The following is a 17,159-nucleotide window of genomic DNA, read 5'->3' as shown; positions in this document are numbered from 1 at the left end:
GGTAATTAACAAAAGGAAATAAAAAAATTGAAGTTCATAAATTATTTTAACATGACTTCTATCTAAAGATTAATAATTTGAAAATGTATAAATGTCTCATTAATTTTAATTATATTTCATTATCTTTTATACTATAGACCAAACATTAAAAAAATGGTTTAAAATTTTTTTTTGGTACTCTCTATAGCCATTGTCTCTTATTGGACCATCAAAGATTTCGATGTCAAAAATGCATTCTTACATGGTTTTCTAAAAATACTATGCATATGGAGCAACCCTGGGTTTTATCACTCCAATTCTTCTTAATCATGTTTGTTTATTAAATAAATTTCTTTATGATTTTAAAAAGGCATCTCATGTTTGGTTTGACAGATGATCTCTAATGCTTATTCACTTTTTACTCTTGGTTTTCCCATAATATGACTAATTCTTCCTTATTTACTTACAAGCACCGTAATGACATATTTATCTTTCTTGTCTATGTTGATGATGGTATTATGATAGAAAGTAACCTTATTCTCATTTAGCAAATAATTTTAAGTTTGGACGTGAATTCACACTCAAGGACCTTGGAAATCTTTATTATTTTCTTGGAATTGAAATCAAGCATTTCACTAGAGGCATCTTTCTCTCCCAATCTAAATGCGTCACTAACCTTCTCTCATAGGCTCATAGGCTTGAATCGTCTCATTTTCCACTCCATTGTCATTAAACCACCAAGCCAACATGATGATCACAACCTAGTCAATGAAATTGAGTTTTAAAGCTTCATCGGTCTCCTTCAATGCCTCACCTTTCAATCATGCAATTAATAAATTTGCCAACATTTTCATCAACCTAACCATGCAAATCTTAGAGCTATCAAACACATTCTTAGATATCTCAAAGGCATCTAAATGGTTTTTGCGATGCAAATTAGGCCAGATGTCCTCTCTCTTGTCATAGAACCATCAGGTATTTTATTTTCCTTGACTCAAACTGTCTATCATGATCTTTTAAGGAGCAACCCATTGTTCCTTGCTCTAGTGTTGAAGCAAAACATCATGCCCTTTCTACCACAATTGGCAAATTAATTTAGGTTACTTATCTCATTCATTACCTTAAGATTCATCTCAATAGAATATTTCGACTGCTCTACGATAATCAAAGTGTTATTCACATGACAAAAAATCTTGTTTTTCATGCTCACACCAAGCACATCAAACTTGATTACCATTTCATTTCAGAAGAAGTTGCACTTGGTTATCTTGTTCTCAAATGTATTCCATCTTCATTACAAATTGTTAATGTCCTAACTAAGCCACTACATAAGCAATCTTTCAAGGAGTTATGGGGTAAACTAAGAGTTCATCTTCTTCCACTCACTAGCTTAGGAGGGCTTGATAAAATCATTGATTCACTTACCAAAAATAATGGAGATCATGTTATTAATAGAGGTTATGACAAAGAATTAAAAGAGAAAGTTAGCATCCCAACAATGAAAGATCCCACAATTCATGGAAACCTATTTGAGATAAACATGACAATCTTTCCCATCTATAAATCAATTTGTATCAAATCTTGGGTGTTTAATTGTTTTGTTATTGTTAGCCCAAGGGTTCTCCTAATCATGTTTTGATGATAACAAACCATAGTTAAGTTACTAATTTGTTTGAATTATAAAGAATTTCAGGTGTTAGTTTGGAAATTTATCAAAGAACCTAATGGATGCAAGATCAAGACTTTTGAAAGACCTTTTAATTATAGGAAACATATGTAAGATGAATGCATGAGTGCACTTAGGATTTACATATCATTTCATGTATATTTGAAAAACTTGGTTTATGTTTTAAAGTTACATTTCCATCAAAATCTGAGTTCTATCAAATGAACCATAGGCAAAACGTTTCAAAATTGACATATTATTTTACCTAAAGACCTTGCCTAAGTGCTAAAGGCAAAAAGATCATAAAAAAGATAGGTTTTCAGGTCAAAAATGGTGAACTGGTCAAGGCATTGCCCAAACCGGCTCAATTGGCTAGGGTACCGATCGACCGGTTACCATTTCTCGATAAAGGGTAACGGTCACTTTCCAAGCATTAAATACTCAAACGGCTAATGAACCGGTCGACCCCCAACTCGACTAATCGAGGCAGTTTTTTTGGTTTTTTAGCTCCCGATGTTAGAAACCTATAAATTGAGAACTACACTTCATTTATGAGGATGAGAACACCTATATTTATTTGTTTAACTACTTTTTCTTGTCATAAAAACTCTCATTCTTTTCTTGGTGCATCAAATTTTCATTTGCATATTCTTTAGTGCACCCTTGTGATTCATCCTAACCTTTGAGTTATATTTGAGTCATTGTTGAGCTAGGTTGAGAGATTCATATTTGTTAATTGAGTGTTAAAACCTTCAAGAGAGTAGAGACTTGAAGAGATTGTGTAAGAGTCTATTGGAGCCGTAATCCAAGTGTAAAAAGTGATTAAAAGCTTGGTTGAAGCTTCAAGTATAAGTGGAACCTTCACTTGGTTAAGAACTTGAGGAGAGTGGATGTAGGCAAGGAAGTGTCAAACCACTATAAATCTGAGTTTGTTTTCTATATCCTTATCTCTTTATATTTGTGCTTCCTGTGCTTAATTTTATTGTGTTTAAAAAGATTTTTTTTTAACTCCAATTCACCCCCTCTTGGGTGTTTTTATCCTTTTAGATTAGTCCTTTATTTTCTCAGTTACCATTAGTTTAAAATTCTTTTCCACTAGAAATTCTTGTATATATGATTGCTTGTTAATTTTTTGGTTACGAGTGTGTTGATATGTGAGATTGCAAAGTTTGTCCATTTCTTTTTTTGCTAAAAAAAGTATCAAACATTTATAAGTCAGTTTCCCAAGTGCAAAAACCACGATTGCAATATAGTTGGAAAAAGATTCGAGTGTTGTTGTTTCATGAGGATAATAAGTTGTTTTTGGTAGTTTGGGATACTATTATTGATTCTTGAGAAAGAAGAGTGAAACTATGATGTGTTAAAGAAAATCAAAGGAGAAGGTTCTTTGAACTTTAGTGATGAAAATAAGTAATTAATCAAAGAGAAAATTAGAGAAGGAGAGAGAGTTACTACCTTCATTATCTTGTCTCCTTACAGTGCAAATGTTGTGGCTCAAGTCTATGACTAACACCACTAACACACCCTCGGTTAATCCAAATGGTTGTAAAGGAGGCTTGGGTATAACTCTCTAAAGGCTTATTACTTTACATATTACTCTACCATCTATCATCTACTCAAGACATTCTCAAGTAGTGGGGACGTGTGGTGACAAAAATGGAGCAATTTTCCTCAACTTAACTCACCCAAAATCAACTTAAAAAATCATAGTTTTGTACATTATACTTTGTGAAAAATAAAAATCACTGACTCACCTCACTTATTCCTCTCATTTACTAAACTGGCAACAAACTTAAGCAAAAAAAATTTTTTTTTTTATTAGAGGTGAATGGGATGTGACGAGAAAAACAACCATATCTCAACTAAAAATTAAAATTCAAATACTCCCAACATTGATTAAAAATTAAAATGACTTTTCATTGAATTGAAAAAATAGATTTAAAACATGATAGTTGCATTTTAACATTAAAGAACTAAGTGGGCATCTTAGTCAATGAGATGATTATGTCTTATTGTTCAAGAAAAAAAAAATCTTAACTAAGCTTCCTTACTTCCTCTTCAATACTTTGTCTTTGTGTGTCTTGCTCCCTTCATACTTGCTATTTATGGTAGAAAAGGCTAATGTGGGAAGGTAGGCATTTGAGAATGTGAATGAAATGTCTCTTCACCTTATTAATCTTGAACAATTGGATAATGAGGTGACCTTCTATACTTGTCAAGAGATATGCATGTCATAGCAGCTAAAGCTTGTGTGACAACTCTGATCCCCCTCTCCCAGGCATTGACAATGGTCCTAGCAAGATTTGTTTGAAGAGGAATGAGAGATGAAGGGTGAGATTTAGAGATTTAAAGTTCATATCTTTGCTAAGGAGAATATATGGAGAGTGAGAAATGAAGAAAAAAGGAATTGGGAAGGTTGCATGGATGTTGTGCCTTGAAAAAAGTACGAAAAAAAACTTATAATTGCAAAGAGGGTTCTAGTTGCTAGGCTCTTAACCTAGCAGGCAACCCAACGGGTAGCCTAGCAAGTAGCCTAGCGGAAGGACATTTCTTACATTTCCTTGATGGTTTTTGAAGGGGAATCAATGATGAGTTAATCCATCTTCCTTTTAGGTTATTAACCCTTTCAAATTATCTTGTTTTAGTCACCTTTTGCCCCTGTTTTTCTTGCAAAACTTATAAAATGGTTAAGATACCTTTTATTGATAAAACATGGTAAATGGAATACTCTTATGCATGAAATGTTATGAGTTTGTATAGTTTACTATGCTAATTAGTGAACAATTTTATGCTTATCAATGATTGAACACCTTGTTCGGATATGAAAATAATGAATAGAATTATCATTTTAATTATTGTTTTCTCTTCTTAGTTTGCAAAATTCATTAGAGGGTGAATAATTACTTCTTCAAATACAATTAATTTGTAAGAGACTTCATCATATGTAAGCTTTCGACCTTCAATCATAATTTTGTTAATTGTATTATCTTTTGTAACATCACAAAGTACCTCATTACCTATGCACAACAAAATAACACTATATATTTTCTTCATAAACTCATCATTCTCTTTGTTAGACATCGTTGTTAGTAGAACTTTTTTTGTCTTTCAGTGCTTTGGACAGACAACCTTTATTGAACCAACAAGACACATCTTAATAAGACATAGATTGATATCGTTTTTCTATCAAACTTACCAAACCTCGAATTTTGTCACCATTTCAATTCTAACAACCTTAGTTCAAAAGTACGTATGCAATTGGAAAGGTGGAAGACCTTTGCAAATCATAGTTAATCATGCTTATTTTTAAAATTTAGTATATAATTAATTTGAAAGCTTACTTATAATCACAATTAAATTTACCATTTGCAACAAATTGTTTATGTTTTGAAAATTTTTATAAGAATCCATATTTCAAAGTTGCTAAATGGTAATGATGGTGATAATGATTGGAAGGATGAATAGTAGTCCATAAAAATATAGAACCATTGATAAGAAGTTGAAACTATTTTAATTAAATGACAAAAAAGTCATTAAAGATGGCTTATCTATTACAGCAAAAGTCTATGAACATGTGGCCACGTGGGATTTGATGCTATACAATTTGCCATATTCCAAATACCCAAAGCAGGTAGAATTTGGGAACTGGGATTGATTTTTCAAAGTAGCTTTAAAAGATAAATGACTTATCTTCCACATTCCTTGAATGAGGTATAAGAGACACTTAACTGGGCCAGCATCAAATTTAAGCAATCTTTGCCACATTTTCTCTTTGTTATAGCGTGTGTGTATTTAGTAAAGTAATTTGTTGAATGGATGTTCGGTAAATCAAACTAATGACTTAATAACTTAATTTAAGTTATAAAATGAATTAAATATGATTGACAAAATAACTTAATATCATAATTTGAACTTGAAAGTAATTTTAAGTATTAAGTTAAGGAGGTGTTTGATAAAACTTAATACTTATTATTTAATAGTTTAAGTTTACTTTAAATTAAATTATATTTAAGTTATTAATGTAAAATTTATTATTTAATTTTTATTTTAAGTATTAAAATTGTTTGATAAAATTGCTTAAAATTTATTTTAAATTATTAAATTAACATATTTATCCTCATAAATTATAATCAAGACAAAGTAGGTCAAGTAACAATGGAGGTTGTGAAGTAGTAAAAAATATTGTGAAGGTAATTAGGGTAAATGAAAATAAAAAGTAAAATGAAGATATAACTTTAAAAAAATTAATTAATTGTTTTTATTTCTTTCTTAAAATTATTTTTGACTTTAAATTATATCATTAAATTATTTTACTAAACATACTTAATTAATTTAATGACGTAAATTAAATTATTAAATTTATTGAATTGATTTATGGAACACCCATTAAATTAGTTATCTTAATCTTATTTTTTTTATTTCAATTTGCCCACATATAATGATATTAAATTTTATAATTATGACTTTACATTAACAACTTATTTTTTATAGTAAATATTTTGATATTATCTTATTATTTTTTATAATATTTTAAATATGGATACTTAACAAGTAAATTTAAAACCAATAAGAATAAATATTAGATAAAATTGATGAGATAAATATATTAATTTAATGATTTAAAATAAATTTGAAGTTAAATTTATCAAATGATTTTAATACTTAAAATAAAAATCTGATAATAAGTTTTAAGCCTACTACTTAAGAATAATTTAATTTAAAATTAAATTGAATTATTAATTATTAAATATCTTAATGATTTAATACAACTTATAATTTAAATATAACTTAACATTAAGTTGATAGTAAGAGATTTAAGTTTCAAGAATTGCCTTATAATTGATATGGACGAGAAAAATGTAATTTCCTTGGATTATAAGATAAAGAAAAGCCAAGTTTGAAGTTCCAACATCGAACCCAGTGGATCACAGATAGATTTGCCACGTCGGCTGTCATGGCCACAAGAAAATTTCCCGCCTTAATTGCCCAGTACTTTTAAAAACTCTTTCCCTTTGAGTTTGAACAGCAGGTTAGTTACCTGTTCGGTTATTGGACAAGTGTTACAACTGTAACATATCACATATGTAATGTGACCAGCTCTTTTATTCAACAATTCGAAGGAATAAAAGAACCCAAATCCAATTCAACTGGGAGTAGAAATAGGCAACGGAAAAAAATTAAAAAAAGAGAGAGAGAGAGAGAGAGAGAGAGAGAGAGAGAGAGGGAGAGAGAGAGGGGATTTTCTGCGACTTTGTCCATTATGGCCCCACTCAGCACCAGTGTCGCATTGCCTTCCGAGACTTTGATTTAACAGTGAGGTGTGAGCCCATTGTTTATGCTTTCAAACTTGATCCAAACATGTTCGGCGGCGGTGGAGGAGGAGCAGGAGGGGGAGGAGGTGGTGGTGGTGGTAGTGGGAATGCTGTAATCAACATTTCTTCCGGCAAACGCAAGACCATGGAGCCCCAACAAGGAGAGTATCGCAACCGCAACCACCTCACCCAACTCCTCTCCACGCTTACCTCCACCACCTCCTCGGCTTACTCCTTCCTCCTCCAAAACGACGTCGTCCTCCTCCCTTCCCAAACCCTAACCTTAGAATCCCAAATCTCCTCCGTCTCCCTCTCCCTCTCCACCCTCCTCTCTCTCCTCCCCAACCCCAAATCCCTCCAACCCATTTTCGTTGCTCCTCCTCCGCCTCCGCCACCTCCAACCCCACAGCCGCCGCAGCAGTGCTGGTTCCAGCGCTTCCTCTCCGACGCCTCCGCTGACTACGATTCCCGATGGGTCGACGCCTTTCACATGTCCAAGCCATCCTTCACTCTCCTGCTCAGACTCCTCTCTCCATCTCTACAAGCCTCCATGCCCTCCCTTCCCCCAAATTACACCCTCGCCGCCGCACTCTTCCGCCTGGCCCATGGTGCCTCCTACAGGTCCGTCGGGCGGCGGTTTGGGCTTGACTCTGCCGGAGCTTGTCGTGCTTTTTATGTTGTATGTAAGGTTGTTAATGATAAATTAGGGCATATGTTCGAGTTTCGGTCAGATATAGGGAGGATTGTGGTGGGTTTTGGATGGATATCACTTCCGAATTGTTGTGGGGTTTTGGGATTCGGTAAATTTGGGGTTGATGGCGAATTGTTGGGGAAAGATGGGGCTTTGATGGTACAAGCATTGGTGGATTCAGAAGGGAGGTTCTTGGATGTCTCAGCTGGATGGTCAAGTAAGCTCAAACCCGATACGATTTTGCACCAATCCGCATTGTTTAGCGGTGTCGATGAGTCGAGGGAGTTGCTGAATGGACCACCTTTCGAACTCACTGATGGCAATTTAATACCTCAGTACATATTGGGTGACTCCTGCCTTCCCCTTTTGCCCTGGCTCTTAACACCCTATGTTCGATCAAGTGAGGAAGATAGTCTTAGTTCTTCCGAGCAGGCATTCAATTTCGTGCATAGTCGAGGCATGGGATTGGTCAGTACTGCATTTTGTAGAGTTCGGGCACGGTGGCAGCTTCTGGCGAAGCGGTGGAAAGAGGAGTGCATAGAATTCTTTCCTTTTGTAATTGTCACTGGGTGTTTGCTGCACAATTTTTTAATCAAGTGTAGTGAGCCATTGCCAGATGAAAATGCTGGGAGATCCAAGGACGGAGAGCTTCCTATTTACCAAGGGAAAATGAATGAGAGTGGGCAGAGGATCAGGGATGCACTTGCCTCGCACTTGAGCCGGGTAAGCTTGAGGTGAGGTGATGAATGCTATAGAATTTATGAAGTTGCTCCCCATTTTTCTGTATAAACTTAACAATGTATCTTAGTTTGAACTCAGTTGGGATGAGTAGGAGTTTTGTCATGCTTTGGTTTAATTGCATTAAGCACAAACTGCTTGTGTAATCATTGTATTACATATGAGGATATCCAATTTCCATGTTAGTTTCATGTCTTCTGTAATGTCATATTTATTGATGTTGACCCTGTTTGTATCTTTAAATGTTGGTTGGTACTAGTAGTCATATGCTTATCTGGATAGTCGGTTTAAGGTTAATTACCTTTTTTGGGTATTTGAACTAGCACACAAGTGAGAATAAGCCGAAAAATATGATTTATAAAACTGAAGAATGCCACCAGAGGTATGAGAATTCGTTTTTTGATTAGAGGAACATATACATAAAAAGGTTTATGAAGTGTATGAGGTTGACTCTGGGATGAGAAGACATTTAAAAACGTTTTAGAACGATAGGACACTAGCAATTCTTCTTGACTAGAAAATTCGTGGAATTTAGGTATCCAGCTGTGCAGCTGCTGATGGTGAAGGTTTTGCCAGTGAAAACATGGAGTGCTGGTAATAGGTGGATCTTCACCGGGTCACAAGGCTGATGACTCAGTTTCATTGGCAGCTAGAAACACTGTCAAAAGTAAATATAATGTTTAATTTGGAATTTATACTTTTCCAAATTTATTTAAGAAATTTTCTTGATACCAGCTGAAGTAGGTGCTGTTAGAACCTATTAGTAGAAGTATCTTTATGTTTCTGGCACATCACATCAATACATACTTCCCAACCCCTAGTTCTAATCTCCACACTTTCGTGGATGGTTCTTGCTCATAAAAGTTCTCTTTACCATTATATATGAATATATATATATTGACAGGCATTCTCCTGACCACAATAATGGTAGCTTTCTCTTATTGGGGTGAAGAGAACAATAATGGTTCTCTTATTCTGGTAGAGAGAACCATTATTGTTCTCTTTACCACAATAATGGTAGCTTTCTTGTGTCACTTCTGAAGAATTTCATATTTGTTCAATAAATGAAAGTTTTACTTTTAACCCAGTGGAACTGAATGGAAATGCAATCAATGACCAAAGAATTTCAAACAAAAGTGACTCTCTGGATTGTTGTTGAGGATTTTGCCCTGTTTGATGCTCATACCTGTCCCTTGCTTCCTTGGATGGCATCCCTTCAAAAATTATAAATCAATGGGAGTGCAGCCACTTTCGTTTTATACTGGAATTAAAGCCAACCCAGTTGCATACAGTGAAAAGTTATATCAAGAGTAAGGTTATGATGAATTGATTGGTTGTGTCTATAAATGTTACACATATATTTGCTTGTGTGCCCATATGTTGTATTTATTTAATGGCAGCTGAACAGAGAAAAGGGTAAATGCCAAACGAAGGCATTGAATGTAACTTTAGTAAGACTATGCCTTGACACATCTAGTGAAGGCTGATTAGCAATAGATACTCATAGGAAGCCATGTCCTATACCATAGCTCATCTTTACTGAAGTGAGAGGTTTGACCAACACATGGATTTAGCATTTGATCTCAAAAAATATAGATATGCTGTCTAGAATCTAGGGTGAGAGTTACCCCTGCAGGTGGGAGTCTCTGTGGAGTTGCAAGGAGGACGGTCAAGACATAACCTGTTGATAAGATGAAAGTAGAATAGCTATATTATGAGTTGGTTGAGCAGGAGATGAAAACTGAGTTCACTTGTCATGTGTACTGTCTTCTACAAAACAGAGGAGGAAGATGAAAATAATGGAGGATGAAAAGCAAATTTTTCTTTTTTCTTTTTTCTTTTTTTTTTTCTGCATTTGGTAGCTTACATAATGGAGTATAAGATTATATGTAGAGAATCTAAAATGCATTATATTTTCCTTTCATTTCCTTGTTCTTTTGTTTGATTTTTCTCTAATTTCCCTTTCACTCACAGTGATCTGAACAGAGCCTAGAAAGAAGCTCTTTGTGAAATTCAATGGCTGAACATCTGAACTTCCTTGTCGTGTTAGCCAAGGAATCTTCTTGAAAACATACCTGTTAAGCATGGGATTATGCAACAACTTTGACTAGATCAGCCTGTTTGCACTGAAAATCATTTTGGTCTATCCAACAGGGATTTGATTTATGTCAATTTTCCTTGAAAAGTCATTTTATTCCAATCTCATTAAAAAAAATATGGGAATGATGGTCTCCGCATTTTAACAGTTTTTGAAACCGAAACCAGTGACAATTTTTAAGAACAAAGGTCCTAAGAGTATCCATTTTAGTTTTTTTAGGGTCTGTTTGGTGGGTGATTTTAAAACAGTTTTAAAAAAAAAAAAAAAACAAACAAAAGAACTGCTTTAAAAAATAAGTTTGGCAGCTGTTCTCTGAAAATGGTTTTTGAAAACAAAGTGATATTGAGAATAATTGTAAGAGAAAATTAGAGGTTTTCATATGTTTTTAAATATAAAAGGAAAATATGAAGGAAAAAAAACTTCAGAAAAAATAATAATAAAAGACAAATAAATTTTAAATCAACTTAATGTTCTAAATTCTTTAACAAATCTGGTAATTTTTAAGAATAATTTGAAATTTTAAAAACATGTACATATAATAATAATAATAATAATAATAATAATAATAATAAAACCTTATTTATATATTAAAAAGTAAACTTATCAACAGGTTTGTTTGTGTACTAGAACTGGTGGCACCATGTTGTAGGAGGGAAGCAGAGGAGTCGCCCAAGTTTTCAAGATTCTATTGTCCATGGCGGGAGGCTGATAATGCCATTGCATTATTCCTTTTCCAGGCAAAACGACACATTTAGGACTAGAGTTCATGCTCAATATGGCCTCTTCTGTTTTTCCATCTTCCCCTCAAGGATACAACTTTTTCTCCACAAAATACAAAATTTATATTTAATGGGGATTTTGTTTTTCTTGTAATTTTATATAAAACATTAATATCATTTTTCAAAAAAAAAAAAAAAAAAGGTAATCTGATCACAAGGGTTATAGTGAATAATAGTTCCTTGTTTGGGAAGAGAACAAAAAAAAATATATATATCTCACTAAATCAGTAGGTGTAAGAAGGTATACCAAACGCTTAGAAATGAACTAAAAGAATGAATTATCCTAAAGTTGGTAGAATTAGATTTAGGTGGTGATAAAAGCAGACTTCAATTATTTTCATCTGACTAGACTTCAACTAGACCCACCTTCCGATTCTACTTGTTGCTAAAAATAAGATAAAAAAATTCAAAATCTTATTATTATTTGGTGACCCCAAAGTCAAGAGCACACCATTGTATCCCGGCGTGCCAGATTGCACAAGAGGATAAAACCTGCGTAACCCCCACTTATAAAACCCAACATTCTTGCAATATTGCCACTATGGGCATACTACATCCGTGTCCCATTGAAAGAGCTGTCGCCCATTTGTCTATCCAGAATCAATGTCCCCCAAATCAAGAGGGAGTGCGTGGGTCAATCATCACACTCCACGCCTCGGGTTTTCTAATTAACCTAACCATCATGTTGGGTTATAAAATGGCCACCCAAAGATGTCAATTTGATTCCTGTCTTCCTCTTTGGAGTTAGGGATGTAGAAAAAGGTTGATGACTCAGAACTTGCCTAAAAAAACCCGACCCAAGTCAAAATTTATGAGTTAGGATCGGCTCAAAGATTTTTTTGTGTTGACCCAACCGGGCCAACCCAAAACTCAACCCGCTAGTCTCAAGACATTAAGGCCAACAACAGTATCACCACCCGACAACACTACTAAAATATTAAGACCAACGATGAATTAGTAGTGGATATTGAAGTGATGCAACTTGATGATGATCATGATGCGTATATGGGGGTGATCAACTACAGAAATTAATGATTTTTTTTTGATAAATATCATGAATATATTAAAGGGCAAAGGCCACCAAGCATACAGGACGTATACAAATTGCCTCAAAAAGAGCACAAAAAAGACAAGCACCCTTACCCTCCCTAAGTGGCTGCTAGCCACTCCAAAAAACCTAAGAGTGAAGAGGACTCCTCTCCAATGTACACCCTAGCCCAACTCCACAAGGTACAAACAAAAGAATTTTTGAGTTTCTGTATATTTAAAACCCCTCCCTTAAAGGCTAACCTATTTCTTTCCTTCCATACCGTCCAAAAAATACACAAAGGTATAGAATTCCAAATTTTTTTCCTCTTCTTCCCCACAAAGGGGCCTTTCCAACTTAATAACGCCTCCTTCACCAACTCTGGGAACACCCACTGAACCCCCACAAGGGCAAAAATAATTTCCCATAAGGCCCTTACCACTATACAATGCAAGAGAATGTGATTTACACTCTCCTCTTCACACCCACACAAAAAACACCGGTTAGGGAAATGCCATCCCCGTTTTTGAAGCCTATCCAAGGTCAAAATCTTCCCCCACGCGGCTTCCCAAGCAAAAAACGCCACCTTGGTTGGGACCTTATCCACCCAAACGCCTCTATACGGAAAATCACCAGCATTGACAACAACCAGCTTGTTGTAAGCATCCTTCACCCCGTACCTTCCATGGCCCCCCCCTTTCCAAAGCACCTCGTCCTCTTCTGAAGATAGCTTGAAGTCCCTGAGCATAATAAGCAATCCTCTAATCACATCCAGCTCCCAATCATTAAAATCTCTATGGAATCTAAGATTCCAACCTCCTGAACCACTGCTATGATCCCACATCTCATTAACCGTTGCATTCCTGTCGACCGCCATCTCATGCAATAGTGGAAAAGAGTGGGACAGCTTCTCATCCCCACACCACTGATCTGACCAGAATTTCACTCTAGTCCCCTTCCCTACCTTAAACTTTGTATTTTCCCAACACCACTTAGCTTCCTTCATAATCTCCTTCCAAACCCCCACTCCATAAGTACCCCGGGCTTCTTTGGTTCTCCACCCAAGCTCTTCTTGACCATATTTCACCCCAATCATTAGCCTCCAAAGATTATCCTTTTCAATTGCAAATCTCCAAACCCATTTACCCAACAAAGCTTTGTTCAGGGAGTCAATCTTCCGAATGCCAAGGCCACCCTTCTCCCTTCTAGTGCACACCACCTCCCACTTAATTAAATGGGACTTCCTCTCCAAGCTGCCCCCTCCCCAAAGAAAGTCCCTTTGTAGTTTTTCAAGCCTCTTTACAACACTTTTTGGCATACGAAAAAGGGACATATTGTAGATAGGGAGGCTGGCCATAGTGCACTTGATTAAGGTGATACGCCCTCCCTTTGAAATATACTGTTTTTTCCACTGAGCTAATCTCCTTCTCATTCTCTCCTCCACACCATCCCAAATGGAGGTAGCTTTATGATGAACTCCAAGGGGCAGCCCTAGATAAACAGTGGGCAGCACTCCCACTTTGCAGCCAAGTTCCACAGCCAGCTCCTCAATGTCTTCCACCTCACCCACTGGAATTAGGACACTTTTATCAAGATTAATTCTAAGACCGGAAGCCGCCTCAAACCACGCCAAAATCCAGCTTAGGGCAGACACTTGCTCTTTGCTAGCTTCACAAAAGATGACCGTGTCATCAGCAAAGAGAAGGTGGGAAACTGTCAACTCCTCTTCCCCTCTCCCCCGCATTCTGCAGCCTACAACGAAGCCCCCTTCAACCGCCCTTCTAATTAGGATACTAAGAACTTCCATTCCCAACACAAAAAGATACGGGGAAAGAGGATCTCCTTGTCTTAGCCCCTTAGAATTTGAGAAGAAACCAGCCGGCACCCCGTTGATCATGACTGAAAATTTGGCGGTTGAGATGCACCACCAAATCCACTCCACCCACCGCGACCCAAAACCCATTTTGACCAGAATTTTCATGAGAAAGTTCCAATTAATGCTGTCGTAGGCTTTCTCAATGTCCAATTTACAGATCAGCCCTTTCTCGTTTCTCTTTTGCCAAAAATCGATCACCTCATTGGCAATAAGAGACGCATCCAAGATCTGTTTGCCCCTCACAAAGGCGTTTTGGTCCCCAGACACCACCTTATCTAACACTTTCTTTAACCTATTCGCCAACACCTTAGCCATCAGCTTGTACAAACTCCCTACCAAGCTAATTGGCCTGAAATCACCCAAAGCTTCAGCCCCTCCTTTCTTAGGAATGAGGACTATAAAGGTGGAATTAAGGCTGTTGGCAAAAGAGCCCTGGACATAAAATTCTCTAAACAGTTCCATAATCTCCTCCTTCACTACCTCCCAGCTTGATTGCCAAAAAGCAATTGTAAACCCATCCGGACCCGGAGCTTTGTCCCCATTCATACCCATTAAGGCTGCATAAATCTCCTCTTCAGAAAATTGCACCTCCAGAGAATCAGCTTCACTGGAACTAAGGCATTTAAAGTGAACCCCCTCAATATCCGCCCTCCAGCCAGGTTCTTCAGAAAGCACCTGCTGAAAGGCACTCACTATTCCCTCCCTCATCTCCTGCTCCTCCGTTATCCACACTCCATTAACCTTTATTCTATCCATAGAATTGTTCCTTCTATGAGCATTGGCCATCCTATGGAAAAAACCAGTATTTCTGTCTCCCTCCTTAAGCCACAATTCCCTTGACATTTGTCTCCAGTGTGTCTCCTCCAATAAGACCCATTTTTTAAAAGAGTCCTTAGCTTCTTTTTTCAATTCAGTTTCATCTGCAGACAAGCTCCTTTCCCTTTCCACCCCGTCCCAAAATTCCACTTGTTGCAGGGCTAAGTTCTTATTAATTTCCAGCCTACCAAACACCTCTCTATTCCACCCTTTAATCTTGTGCTTCAGCACCTTCATTTTAGTGGCTAGTCTGACACTGGCCCTCCCTCTGACCTCAATTCCTTGCCACCAACCCCTCAGAAGATCCATGAATCCGTCAGCTTTAAGCCACATATTTTCGAACCTAAACGGGGACGGACCTCTCCTCAACCCTCCCCCCTTCAGCACAATAGGAAAATGGTCTGATATCGGTCTGGGCAGCCTACACTGCACAGTCTCACTGAAGTGGTCAAGCCAACTCTGGGTCACCAGGAATCTATCCAGTCTGGCCCACGCCTGATTGTTTCTCCCCCCACTCCAGGTAAGCATCCCTCCTTGAAGAGGAAGATCAATGAGTTCTAGATCATCCATCACTTGAGCAAACCTCCTCATTGCACTCGTTAATCTCCCCTGATTGCTTCTTTCCCTCATTGACAAGGTGACATTGAAGTCACCCCCTATGCACCATGGATCCTCCCAGATGCCTCGGATTGCTCCTATTTCCTCCCACATCCACTCCCTGTCCTCTTTAGAAAAAGGCCCATAAACCCCAGTAAACAACCAGACCAGACCGTCTTCCACATTCCTCATCCTACAAGAGATTGAGAAGCTTCCCACTTCCATTTCCATTAATTCCAAAGCCCTCTTATCCCAGCAGATAAGAATCCCTCCCGCGGTCCCCTGGGCATCCAGAGTACCCCAATTAAGGAACCTGCCAGTGCCTAAGCTCCGCACCAACCCCTCTGTCATTGCTTGGATCTTGGTCTCCTGGAGACAGAACAAGTCCACTCTTTGACTCCTTATCAAGGCCTTGATTACCTTTCTTTTTGAGCTATCATTAGCTCCCCTAACATTCCAGCTCAAGATTCTAATCTTCATTTAACCACCATAATCTGACACCCTCCTGCTAACATCCCATTCTTTTGCTTCTTTCCCCCCTCGTAGTTAATAGAACATTCCAACCTTTTCAATTCCCTTTCAAACTTGGATTTTTCTAAAAGGTTTTTACTATGGACCTTTTCCCTTCTCTTACGGATTTTAACCAGAAACTCCAATATTTCTTTCTCCATACCTTCTGTAGAGAAGCCCAAGAATTTGCTAAACTTGGCTAACTCACTTTCCTCCCAATTTTCCTCCTCCCATTCCTTTCCATCACATGGCATGACTAGACTCAATTCCTTACCACTGCACACCTTGCTGGCACTCGGGCCCTCCCTCAAATCCCATCTGTACACATTTTCCTCTTCTGAATGACCCAAGGGGGGAAGCATACGCAAAGGAGTTTCTTTCGAATAGATTACCCTATCGTCCCGAGAAAAGTCGCAAAAACCCCCCAACGGGGTTCGACCAAAAAAGAGAATAGAAGAAGGAGATTGTGCAGAAGCCATTAAGTCAGGGATAGGAACACTCCCGTACCTCGATGCTTCTTCAATTAAGGCACAGTCAGTCCTTGACTTTTCCTCTGGACAGGGCTCCATTTCCTCTTGCCTTCGCCTGCCTTCAAAGTCCCAAAACGGAAAGCCTTCAGCTTCAGCCTCCTTCAGTTGACTTGGGCCAGCCCACACAATAGGCAAGGCCACTCCAGTTGGATCAAGGCCCTCTTCTCTCTCAGATAGCCCACCCGCCTTAACGGGCTCCAAAGGCCTAATGTTCTCAAAAGCCGAAGGCCCTTCTGAAGACGACGGCCCACTGGAACTCGGCCCGACCTTAGGCGCTTCAGACTCATCAGACCTTCCACCCAAGTCACAGCCCTGAAGAGGCCCAGAAAGCCCAAGCCTCCCAGGCCCACCTTCTAGGTCCCCCAGACCCGACCCTTTTGGGCCTTGGGGCCGAGCCCAAAGGGAACCCGACCCACAAATCTGCTCCCTTGTCTCATCAGCAGCCTGCAAATTAATCTCGAGCCTCGCGCCTTCTGCCTCTTCCTCCACGCGCTTACCCGCGCGTGTAGCAACATCACCCTCAACCCCACTTGCAGCGTC

General features: G+C 37.8%; 1 protein-coding gene across 1 annotated transcript; it reads left to right on the top strand.

The window, feature by feature from the left end:
• The first annotated feature begins 6,855 nt into the window (after window positions 1-6,855).
• On the top strand, window positions 6,856-8,629 carry LOC117924622 (protein ALP1-like). The gene has a single exon (XM_034843304.1). The coding sequence runs from the start codon at window positions 7,004-7,006 to the stop codon at window positions 8,384-8,386; it is 1,383 nt and encodes a 460-aa protein (XP_034699195.1). The 5' UTR covers window positions 6,856-7,003; the 3' UTR covers window positions 8,387-8,629.
• Window positions 8,630-17,159: the final 8,530 nt, after the last annotated feature.

The sequence above is a fragment of the Vitis riparia genome, chromosome 11 (genome assembly GCF_004353265.1).
Source record: "Vitis riparia cultivar Riparia Gloire de Montpellier isolate 1030 chromosome 11, EGFV_Vit.rip_1.0, whole genome shotgun sequence".
NCBI lineage: Eukaryota > Viridiplantae > Streptophyta > Magnoliopsida > Vitales > Vitaceae > Vitis > Vitis riparia.
Note: the sequence above shows the minus strand (reverse complement) of the source record. Positions and strands in the feature narration are given on the sequence as shown.

Excerpts from the sequence above, each read along its gene's own strand:
- LOC117924622 (XM_034843304.1), top strand. The coding sequence starts at position 7,004 with ATGTTCGGCGGCGGTGGAGGAGGAGCAGGAGGGGGAGGAGGTGGTGGT.